The 11,447-nt window shown below is 51.0% G+C and overlaps 1 protein-coding gene across 3 annotated transcripts in view; it reads left to right on the forward strand.

Moving 5' to 3' along the window:
- KANSL1 (KAT8 regulatory NSL complex subunit 1) overlaps positions 1 to 10,951 on the forward strand; it is a 98,806-nt gene extending 87,855 nt beyond the window's left edge. For all 3 annotated transcript variants that reach the window (XM_010561403.1, XM_010561401.1, XM_010561402.1), the window contains 8 exons: positions 1,657 to 1,842; positions 2,255 to 2,416; positions 2,742 to 2,893; positions 5,150 to 5,268; positions 6,521 to 6,578; positions 7,203 to 7,315; positions 9,828 to 10,074; positions 10,550 to 10,951. In XM_010561403.1, coding sequence (XP_010559705.1) covers positions 1,657 to 1,842; positions 2,255 to 2,416; positions 2,742 to 2,893; positions 5,150 to 5,268; positions 6,521 to 6,578; positions 7,203 to 7,315; positions 9,828 to 10,074; positions 10,550 to 10,798 — 1,286 coding nt within the window. In that variant the 3' untranslated portion in view covers positions 10,799 to 10,951. The remainder of the gene's footprint in view (positions 1 to 1,656; positions 1,843 to 2,254; positions 2,417 to 2,741; positions 2,894 to 5,149; positions 5,269 to 6,520; positions 6,579 to 7,202; positions 7,316 to 9,827; positions 10,075 to 10,549) is intronic.
- The last annotated feature ends 496 nt before the right edge of the window (positions 10,952 to 11,447 follow it).

Below are 11,447 nucleotides of genomic sequence, written 5' to 3' on the forward strand. Positions count from 1 at the left end.
TGCTCTGCCAACTCTCTCCGTCCTCTTTGCCTGTCTGGATCTGCTGGGGCTTTCCAGTCCCTGGAGTTGGTGGGGAAATGTTGGGGAGGGGTTTACATATCAGCCATTGAGACTACCGATGGGGCTTGAATCTCTGCCACTTGCCCTCTGAGATTATCTAGATGCAGTTTCTAAATCCCACGGCAGCTCCTAATTGCCTTCACGTCCCCTCTGCAGGCGCAGAGTGAGGAGCTTTATTCCTTGTGCAGGGCCTGGGAAGGTTCATCTCTGCTCAGAGCTGCTTCAAAGTCCCTGTGAAAATGTCATGTGAGCTCGAGAGATGTGGGGGAGGGATGTTTGTACTACTGATGCTCATCTTAGAGCTTTTAACTCCTAGTTGTGGCAGCGTGAGTTTGCATTGAGCTGCGTGTCCTGCTGGCAACAGTCTGCTGGTCTGTACTGGGGGAGGAGAGCAGATGGGTGGCATGTCAAACCACAAATGTTGGTGTATAATGATCTTACAGGTGTAGTTGGAGAAGATAAATTCATGTCTCAGTATTTCTCCTGTTAACCCTAAAGGTTTTAATGCTTTTCTGAACTAGGAATTTGGCTTTCAGGCATATAAAAGAGAGCTGGGTCTTGGAGGAGACTTACGCAGCAGTATTTGGTGATCAAATCTGAAGTTTGAAGCTATGAGTATGAAAGAAAGGCTTATTTGTGGGACTCCTGAGGCTGGAGTAGTTTGCTACTCCAGTTAACGGTTTTTATAGTCTACCTTAGCCTACCTGCACAAGAAATACACTGAATAATCTTGTTAGCGTTCTGTATTTTGGCTAAGGTCAGGAGTGCACATCTGTATGGGATTTGGGAGAAACGAAGCTTGAGGAACGTGAGCAAATGTAGCGTCTGCCAAATTTCACAGCAGTACAGCATAGTTTTGCTCGTTGTGAGACAGCAGGATTAAATAGGGACGGGTACTCTGGATTACCGTGATCTGTGGTATGCGCAGAAACTTCAGGTTTGAAATGCATCAGTTACCCAGATAATTACCTGTGAGTTTGCCTGCTCACAAATGTCTGTGTGACCCATCCCCTGCCTGGGGAGCTCCCAGTGAGCAGCAGTACCTCTGCTCTTTGAGCCTCTGAAGTGTGCTTGCTTACACAACTTTCGTTAGATGCTTGAGGTGCCACATCAGGCAGATTAACGTCGTACAGGACTTGGTTGGCTTTTGGCTTGACCTGAAATTGAGGATGTAAGCTGAATTTCTCTCCTCCAGCCCATACCTCTGTAGATTTGATGTGCTGACATATCTCAGGTTCTTGGAAGTCAGATCTGAGATAGCAGAATTGAGCGTGGCAGTACATGAGATACGTTCAGTGGTAAAGACACATGGTTTTTCTGACAAAGACTTCATTCTGCTGCTGGGAAACACTTGAGCTGTGAATCCTGTAGGAATGTCCTTCTCTCGAAGAGCTTCAGATTAGAAATGTTGGGTCCTAACATTGCAGGTCCTCCCTGAATGTGAGGAAGGCATAGGCAAGCCCGGGTTTTACAGTTGATGCCTGTATGTTTGTCAAAGGCTGTTCTTCTTGGGGGACTGGGAGAGGATTACAGAACCGCAGCTTTCTGGTGCATAATTTAGTTAATTTGAATGCCGTGTTTTGTATCCCTCTGCAGATGTGCCGACGAGCCTGCACTTCCAGAGCATGTTGAAATCTCAGTGGCAGAACAAACCCTACGAGAAAATTAAACCTCCCAAAAAGCTCTCGCTCAAGCATAGAGCCCCCATGCCTACCAGCAGCCTGTCTGACCCTGCTCGCAAGGACCGCCACAAGCTGGTGAATTCGTTCTTCACTGCTGCCAGTAAGTGTCCTCCCTGCCTCTGCCGCGTGCAGAAACATTGCCCGGTTTTGCACCTAACAGCTGTGCAATCTGGGAGGAGAGAGGAGGAAGATAACCTTCAAATTCAGCTCTCAGGGGTGATGCCATGGTATCACAGGCCAGGGCTGAAGGTGAAGTGTGTGCAGGTTGTGAAGTTCAGGCTGGTCTCAGTTCATAGGGACCTCTTCTTGATCAGTCTGAGGCTGTGCTCATGCTGGCACGGGCAGTACTACAGCTCGTTCTGCTCTGAGCACATCTCTCCAGCACCCTGATGGTGTTGAGCCCGACCTGTCTGGATTTATGGAGCTGGTAAACTCTGCCCGAGTCTCCTGTGCCAACAGAAAGAGAGGTGAAAACTGGCGTTTCATAGCTCTTTCTCTGTTCCCCTCCTCAGAGCGCTCACATCAAAAAATCCAACCAGACAAAGCACACAGGCCGCCTTTAGACGATTTTACGGCCGTGTCCAAGGCCGAGAGAGCGCCAGAGCGCTCGCTTGTCCAGCCTCCTGCATATGACAAAAAGCGATTGCGAGACTGCTCATCTGAGAGGAGTGAAGGTAGGCTCCCACGGCCAGGTCTCTCGGGGGGAGCTTGGGCTTTGCTGCATATCCAGCCTATCTCCCCCTTCAGCCTCGGAGAAGGGGGAATGCACTGCTTCTGGGCCTTGTCGCCACCACAGCAATGCCTCGTGTGCTCTAACTGCTTCTTCCCCCAGGGCCTCTCAAGCTGGCAGCCGCCATCAGAAGGTGCTTCTCTTTCATGCAAAGTGCTCCTCAGCACTGACCATTTCTAGTGCACATGGTCCTTTTCTATCCACCACCACCACCCCTTTGGGTTTTTTGCTAATGTCATTCTTAATTTTCTCCCTCTCTCCTTGTGTAGTGTTGAAGCATCACACGGACGTCGGTGGCCCAAGCTACTTGTCAGCAGCTGCAACCCCCACCCCTCACAGCCCTATAGCGCGGCAACTGTCCACCTCCTCGGAAGGCTCCGCTACTGCCAGCACGAGTTCACAGGGCACCTCCAGCACAGCCGTAAGTATCTAGTGCCTTTCTGGAGAGGTTCCTGAGCTCAATTCCATCATGGGGTCTCAGCTTTTGAGCAGTTCAGGCGTCTTAGGCTTGAGAGTGCTTAGTATTTCTCTTACCATGCTGGACCTGTTGGTTCAGCTGGTGGTAGGGTTGCTGGCCCTCTTTTTCACTCTGACTTTGGGTCTGGCTAGGGTTCCTGGATTGACTTTGGCTGTGCAGAGAGCCAGTCAGCTGCGATTACAGGTTTACTGTCAGCTCAGTAACTGCTGGTAAATGTTGCTGTTCTCAATAGTCCCCTGGCTTCGCTTCATGTCTGGGTTTTGGTTTCTGAAGTTGTCTGGGGATGGCAGTAAGAGGAGCCCAAGAGCTGAGCCCCAGCAGTTGCTTAACTTACTGTCTTCTGGACACTCTCAGCTTCCTGAAATGCTGAAGGATGACAGGATTTGAGACCTTTATGAAGCTTTGTCTAAAAGCTGTCAGTGAGCAGGACCGTAACTCCCTCCCACTGTGCTCTGGGTCAGACCGATGAAACAGCCCCTCCACCAGACATCATCCATCCTCCCAGTGCCTGACCCACGTTAACAGAAGCCCTTGAATAAAGGGCTGAATTCTGCTGAACTCTTAAGAGTCCAGTGAAGAATCTGGCCTCTGTCTGGCCACTCTGGTTAGTAGTTTGTGCCACAGCGTAAGCTGCGTGTGACCCAGGGATAATGGAGCAGGTCTCCTCAAATCCTGATGGTGAAATCAGGGTGGTTAAGAGGCATCTGTCCATGGCATTGCTGAGGGCACTACTTCCAGCATAACCTTGTGCACCCTTGTCCTTGCTCCAAGCTTGTTGCTCTGGGGCTGCCAGGTCCCGGCTGGGTTCCTTCAGTGTGGAGTTTGCTGTTCCATCATCAGCTGCGACATCAGTGAAGCACTCTGTGATGGTACAGGGTGTCTAAAGAATCCAATGAGCAGCGGTAGTTTGTCTTAAATGTGCTAGGTGTTTTGGAGAAGAGGACATCTCTTCTCAGGAGCTCCAGCGCGTCAAGATGACATTTCTTTGTGCTTCACACACATCTTTTGGTCTTCTCTTGCTGATTTTTCTGCTGCTCTTTCACAAGCTCATTCAGAAAAGCAAGATGAAGTGTCTTCTCTTCGGTGGCTGAGTCCAGCAAGAGCATTGTGGGTGCTGGGCTCTGGGCTCAAAGGTCCGGGTCCTGGGTTCAATCGTTTGAGTCTGGCACAGGTCTGCATGTGCTCCCCAACTGGTGCATCAAGCCTCACTGTTGATAGTGACACGTTAGAATTTCCTTGACGCTGTGACAATAGTTGCCCACGTGTTCCGTCCTCATCCAGCTTCACATGAGTCCTGGGGCTTGGCTGTGACAGGTCCCTGGCAGTTGTGTTCCCACATGTTTTTACACCGAAAGCCGCAGGGATCAAAGGAGATGGAGAACATGGTAAATTGCAGGTGACTCCGTTAGGAAGATGGGCCATTTGCCTATCAAGCTGATCCATGAGGATTCATGTCGCTGTACCATCAGTGCTGCTGTCACAGGTTTGGGGGAGGCTTTTGGATAGACAGATGGTAGGAGAGCACCCAGCGTTCAACCAGGTTTAAATAGATAAATGTGGAGCTTATTTGTGTCTTAGAAAATCTATTCCAGTAAAAAGTGCGATACAGATGGAAGCTGTTAGGCTCCTAGTACAGCTGTCAAAACCCAAGATGAACTCCTGTCTGACTGCTTCACATTCCTTCTCTGTCACAGTGTCGCCTGTGGTGGGTCCACACCCCTGCAGGGACGTGAGCAGGGGGGCTGTTTCCAAACAGGATGGTTCCTCCCTCTTTCCTGATGGTTTCACTACTTTCTTTATGTTGGCAGTAGGGAATTGGTTTATATAGGAGACTTCTTTTCTTGCTGGTTCAGTTTATCGGCTGGATCAATCTGATTTGCCCGACTGTGCAGCGGCTGGTGCCAGTGTGGAGATGGTGGCTGGAGCTCAGCAGCCCTTGCTTACCTTGCTGCAGTGCCTGCAGGACCACTGCAGCCCTTGCCCTTGTTTGTACCCTCCAAACTAAGGATTTTTGGTTGGTAAGAGGACTTACAGCAAGCAGTAGGTGAACTCCATTCTGATGCAAATTGCTGTTGGTTCCGGAGTCTCCATAGGTCATATGAGCCCATTTTGCATGAGACCACGTCATTTTTCCATCAGTGACTTAACCTGACAAAACCTACAGCCCTTTCTCACGTGGTTCTTGTCTTCATGTTACAGCAGCCAAGGAGGAGGAGAGGCGAAAGTTCATTTGATATTAACAATATTGTCATCCCAATGTCCGTTGCTGCAACGACTCGTGTGGAGAAACTGCAGTATAAAGAGATCCTCACACCCAGGTACGTGCCTGATCCTCACCTCCCACGGGATTGTTATGTGCCAGGCTTTTACTGTGCGAGTGTCTTGTCAGAAGTTCAGCTCTGGCCCAGGGCTTTGCTCCCAGTGGCTGCCAGTGCTGGTGAGGAAAGGGGCTTTCCTCTTCCTTGGAAGTTAGAGAGAGTTTGGAAAATTTCTGATCATACCATTGACGGAGACTTGCTAAGTTAGGGAATATGTTGTCTGAGTGTTCCTCATGCATGAAAGCCAGCTGTCCTGCTCCGGTCTCTTTATGCAACCTAAAGTCATCCTGGTTGTCCTCTGTGCTGCTGCAAAGCTGCTGAGTTTGTTGAGCCAAAAGTCCTGGTGGTTTCCCAGCTCTGCACGTGTCCGGGCTGGGCGGTGGCTGCCTGGGCTGGGTTAACATTGCGGTGCAGGAGGAGGGCTATAGCCTTGGGTCGCACCGGCCAGGAGAAGCACTCCCATGCCTGGGCAGTAGTAGGAATCAGAAGTTTTCTCTGCCCAAGCTGACTGCAAGGAGGTGAGCTATCGGCCCTTGTTTGGATGGTCTTGGATTAATACCCTGGATGAGATCCGTTCCTGGTTTCTGCACCTGACTGCTTGGTGGGAGTGTGCTGACATGCTGCAACACTGGTGCAACTTCTTTATCCAAACTGCCCAGTTTCCAGTCCTTTTCCCTCACAGTTGTCCAGGTCTCTTACCCAACTTACCTCTTTCTTCCTCCTGGTCCTACATGCTCTTCCCAGTTCCAGAGCGGGACAGGGACGGAGCCTGTTGCTGAGCCAGAGGAAGAGGAGGAAATGCTGCAGCATCTGCTCTGCTTCCTCTGCCCTTGCCAGGCTTCAGCCACGCTGCCAGACCGGCACTGGGAGCTGGGCAGGGAGGCAGAAAGGAAGGGCTGCAGTGGGAGGACACTGGTAGCCTTGCTCTCTGTTCCTGACCCTCCCAATGTGGAAGGACATCTCCTGCTTGTCCTGCAGCGTTGTACTCAGTGGGTGCGAACCCACTGCAAAAAGATGTGTTCAAAATGGAGCAGGCTAACAGGGGAAGCGACGAAACCCTTGTCCGATACCACAGGAGGGATTTTGGTAGACAAATGTGGCCACTCGGCCTATAAAACTGGGCCTAAGTATGTTGCTCATTGTGGCAGGCTTGTATTTTTCCTTTCCTAAAAGACAGTGTTAGTGCATGCAGGGCATGTGCTGCTGTGCTTGGCTGTGCCTGTGATTGACTGCCCTCTGTTGTGCGTTGCAGCTGGCGTGAAGTGGATATCAGTGCTCTGAAAGCGAACCCTGATGAAGACAATGAGGAGGTAAGAAGAATTTTATTTCCGCGTTAATGTGGGATGGGGTTGGTAGCAGCTGAACGGTGTCCACAGAGGATTGCCAGAAGGGAGTGGATGCAGGGACCTCTCAGCAGGGGTGTGCAGAGTCTCTTCCTTTTTTGCAATAAAATGGCACAATTGGCCTTGCAGAAACCAGCCTGATGTTGGTTCCTTTTCAGGAAAGGTGTAATAAGGCAGAAGTTGGATTAACTGGCTTGGGTACAGCTGAGTCTGAGGTCTGATTGCTGTCAGGAGATCTCTCTGGGCAGCTATCTTTTTATGGAATAGTCTAATCAAGAAATCATGACCAGTCATGCCACTGTAGTTATTATTTTAGCTAAACTGATAATGATGGTATTTCCTTAAACCTCTGTGTGCGTGCTTTCATTCTGGGATAAGTGGCTTTCCTTTGGTTTTTAGTTCTCAGTCTTTTCCTAAGCAATGCAGACTCAGTTTAACAAGGTGCTCTTGCACTCACTGATAGCATCTGCCTCCCTCCAGACATAAACATTTATTTAAATTCACACTGCAGCTAATGCTGGCAGAACTGCATGTAGATGCATGTTTAATATAAGAAAGCTGCGACCAAGCCCTGTACCCTTCCCTTCCCAGATCGAGGACTTGTCTGATTCGGCCTTCGCTGCTCGGCATGGCAAGTGTGAAGAGATGGAGCGGGCCCGGTGGCTGTGGAGCACGAGCATGCCCCCGCAGCGGCGGGGCAGCAGGTACGCCTGCCAGCACGGTTCCTCAGCACTACCTCGGTGCTGGCAGGGGCTGGCCCAGCACACCAACAACACTTGAATGCAAAGAGGATGCAGTGGGTTTCTCTTGGTCAACGTTTCGTTCCCAACAGAGTGGGATGCTTTTGGGAGCAGGTTGTGGAGGCTTTATTAGATTGGCTGATCCATAAAAGTGGTTAAAAGCTTGTGCTGGTATTGGAAAGTTTGATCACCATCCGTAAGAGCAGCTTGAGGAGCCCTTGTAGGAGCGGGGCTTAGTCTTGCTTAGGTGGAGGTGAAGTTACACACCAGTTAAGTTGTGGACAACCAATTCTTGCATTGTCTGTTTGGATTCTGCTTTCTCAAGCACTTTCATTGCTCTAGGAGTGTGGAGGCTGGCGCGCCAGCTCGGGAGTCCAGAGAAAAACAAAAGGGCTGAGATGGGCATCCTTCATGCAGGAACAAGGAACACTGGTTATTCTCAATGCTATGCTGTCTGTGGCATCTCTGCTCGATTGCTTCAGCAATGCCATTTCTTTGCTCCATTTATATACGTGTCCTTACATTCCTCTGATCACCTCACACTTGATTCCCTTTCTGCAGTGTCTTTAAGAGTGGGTGTCTAAAACTGCACACAGTTTCCAGCTGTTGATCTCATCATAAACCTGCATAAGAAGAGATTGGCTCTTCTCCATTTTATTTCCGATGGTTTGTTTGGTTTTGAACCACTCTGTGCTTGGGCAGAAATGCTTGCTGAACTACAATTGCATGCAAACATGCACCCGGTTGTCTTAGTCTGGTTGTGGTTTCAGTTTAGCCCTGTTGGGTGTGTGCGATCGTGCAAGGTTATTTCTGCAAGAACTTTTGCAAATGCAAAGGTAGCGTTAGTCAAACTCCATTTGTGCTGCTGCTGGTGGAGTGGGGGAAATTTTGGTGTTTCTTTGCAAGCTTCTTCAGGCAGTTTGTCACATCTGATAGCATTTCACCATAATTTTGTTTCTCTAAAAACTCTCTTGTAAGGATGTTGGTGAAAGATGCTGTGTTGAGGTCCTGGCTTGGTCATTGGGGTGAATTCAGACTTCATCTCACAGGTTTAGAAATGCTGGTGGGAAGAGACTTGCAGAGGTCCAGCCTCCTGCAGGACTGCTGCCAGCAGGAAACCAGGTTGGCCGTTACTTTGTCTGGCCATGGCGTGAAGACTTCCAAGGATGGAGATTCCCCTGGAGCTGGGGCCAGTATTCCCAGTACAGCTCCCCAGCAGGGAGAGATGGGGATGTAAGCGTCCCTGCTCCCGCTGGCCACGTTCGTCAGCGCAACCCGGGACGTGGTTCGCTGCATTTGTGCTGAGAGTGACTTAGCCGAGTTCAGCTTGGCATTTGTTGCGTCCCAAACTCCTCCTCAGCAGGATCCTTGCTCAGTCCCTCAGTTCCCATCCTGGGGCTGTTCTCTGCAGCTGCGTTAGTCTTTGTTTAGAAATTGTTGGAGCCCCTCAGGGTCTGGTAACTTCTTGTTGCTGCAATCCAGCCAGTACCTTGCTCCTTGCTTGTAGAGTACCTGGGGGCCAGGTAATAACCAGTAAATGCTGGGGTAGACTCGCTTAGTTTCCCTTAAATGTCATTCTCTTTGTGACCTGCTCCAGCAGATCTGCTGAGCCTCTTGTGGTCTTCGTTCCTCATGTATGTAACAGAATGGTTTGGCTTTTTCTTGTAGCAGCTTTTAAATTGCATCTTGAATCAGAACATTGACTCCATCTAGCTTGCTGCAGGTGTAGCTGTTTATTAGTCTAGTTGGGGCTGGGTTTGTATGTTCTGATGAACACCTAGGTACTTTTGAGGTAGATTTTGGAATCTGATCCTTGGCAGTCCTTGATTGCCACTTGCTCTTGAACTTCATCTTGAAGAGTTGCACACAGATGTGGGGACTCCAGTTAGGCTTCTGTGTTTGCAGCCTGTGGGTCTTTTATCTGGGAGTCTGTGTAGGTGCTCAAACTTTCTTAATTGTTGGTCTGAAGTCTAGGGGTTTTACAGTGCTCCTCCTACGCCCAACTGTTGAACTTGCTGCATTTTCAGCATTACTGATTCACTACGCTCGGTTCTTGCACTGCCTGGTGTCACATGGCATGTGGATGGTGGAAACACATGGAGAAGCCAATTTTGAAGAGTTTGATTTCATAGGGTGCCTTCTCATCGTGGTATTTATGCAGCACTCGCAGCGTAGGAGATGTGTGGCACACGTGACCTTAGGAGAGCAGCATCAGTGTTGCAAAGCTGCATCGAGACAGTGGAGATGGGACAAAGATGAGCCTGGATGAGTTTTAACCTCTGGGCCATGGCATTGCCTGCTTGCGTGTGCCGAATCCCCGCAGTGTTCCCTATCGTACGGCTGCTCCCGAGGAGGGGACGGTGGAAGGGATCGTAAGGTGGTATCAGGTGGCAGCGAGCGGCCTGGGCCCCTGTATCGGTGGGAGCGCGGCGCAGCTGGGCCCGAAACCAGGCTCTCAAATGTGTTCCTATCTCAGGTCTTACAGATCGACGGACGGACGGACAACCCCCCAGCTGGGGAACCCCTCAACTCCCCAACCAGCATCCCCTGATGTGGGCAACTGCCACTCCCATTCGGAGCTATCCCACACCCACTCACCGCGCAGCCCCATCAGCCCCGAACTGCTCTCTGCCCCCCTCACCCCCCTCTCCCGTGACTCCATGCGGCTTCTGTCCAGCGAGGACACCCGTTGCTCCACGCCTGAGGCCGGCCTTGATGAGCAGGTGGGTGCTGGCTCCGGTTGTGGCTCTTTCCTCTAGTTTTGTTCCCGGAGGCTGGTGGGAAGGTCCGAGTGCTGCCTGTCGCTGCAGCGACTGCTGCAGATGCATAGAGGTGAATCTGACACTCAGATTTGGCTGTTTTATCCCCCTCGTCGTGGGGAGACAGCTTGGAAACCTGCATGGGGGAAATTCCGTCCAAACGCTCGGCCAGATGGGATGTAGAGCGTGGTGCTGTTTGTCATGGGCAGCAGGATTCTTTTCCAGTGGTTGGTTCAGTTTGGAGGCTGACACATCCTCACCATGTGTGCTAAAGCTTTCTGTGCTCCGTTAACGAGGCCAGGCTAAGTCCGTGGCTGGCATGGCACCGTGGAGCTGCCTGCTCCGACCACCGCTGCGGGCAGCTGGAGTCGCGCATGGAGGGGGGAGCAGAAGAGCTTTTCCGGAGGATTTTCCATAGCCTGGTGTCTCTTCCCTTTAGGCTGTGCAGCCCTGGGAGCGACGCACCTTCCCACTCTCGTACGATCCCAGGACAGAGTGTGAGGACCAATCTGACCCCCAAGACCGGTTGTCGCGCTGCACCCGGCGCACGTCGGGCAGTAAATCCTCCCGGGAAACCGATGGCACTTCTGCTTTGCCCAACCTGGCCAGCCTCAAGAGCCGAACCCCCCTGGCGACACCCTCCTCCTCCTCTTCCTCCGCAGCAGTTCAGCGGCCAGCGCACAGATAGAGACATACGGGAAGACATGAGCAAAACCAACACACAGAACTAACTCTTGGCATTAAAGCTTCCAAAATCTGCGTTTGATATTCAAACATCCTGCCGGGAATTTTCACAGTTTTTAGTGAATTTAAGGAGTTTAGAAACTGTTTTTTGTTTTCTTTTTTTTTTTTTTTTCTTCTCCATGTTTCCTTGTCACATGAATGAGAGCCCCCAGATTCCTCCCAGCGGAGTGAAGCCTTGGGAGGGGAGCAGCCCACCAGACCCCCCTCCCTCTTTCCTCCCCTCCCCTCTTAGGTGTATAAAACTAGAGCACAGGATTTAGCTGACTAGCAGACTTCGGGGATAGTTTTTCTCAAGCAAAAGGGTGTCTTTTTCTCTTAACCCGCTACCCCCCTCCCTGAAAGGTTTTAGTGGAGTGAAATTAGTGGTGAAAAGTGATGTCTTGGGATTGCAACCTTCACTAGCTGTCTGTCTGTCCTCATGTGCAGAGTGCCCACCCTGCACTTCCACCCTCCGGCCTTTTCCTCCCCTAGGTTGTAGTTCCAGGTATCCCGAGGGGTGACTCTGCCCCTCCCCGATCTCCCCTCTGCCCCCAGGGCCGCCCGCCACCTCCTCCTTCCTTCTCCCCTGGTTTGGGAGCAGCCATGCCCTGTGC

This window comes from Haliaeetus leucocephalus, unplaced genomic scaffold (genome assembly GCF_000737465.1).
Source record: "Haliaeetus leucocephalus isolate CR32 unplaced genomic scaffold, Haliaeetus_leucocephalus-4.0 Scaffold144, whole genome shotgun sequence".
NCBI lineage: Eukaryota > Metazoa > Chordata > Aves > Accipitriformes > Accipitridae > Haliaeetus > Haliaeetus leucocephalus.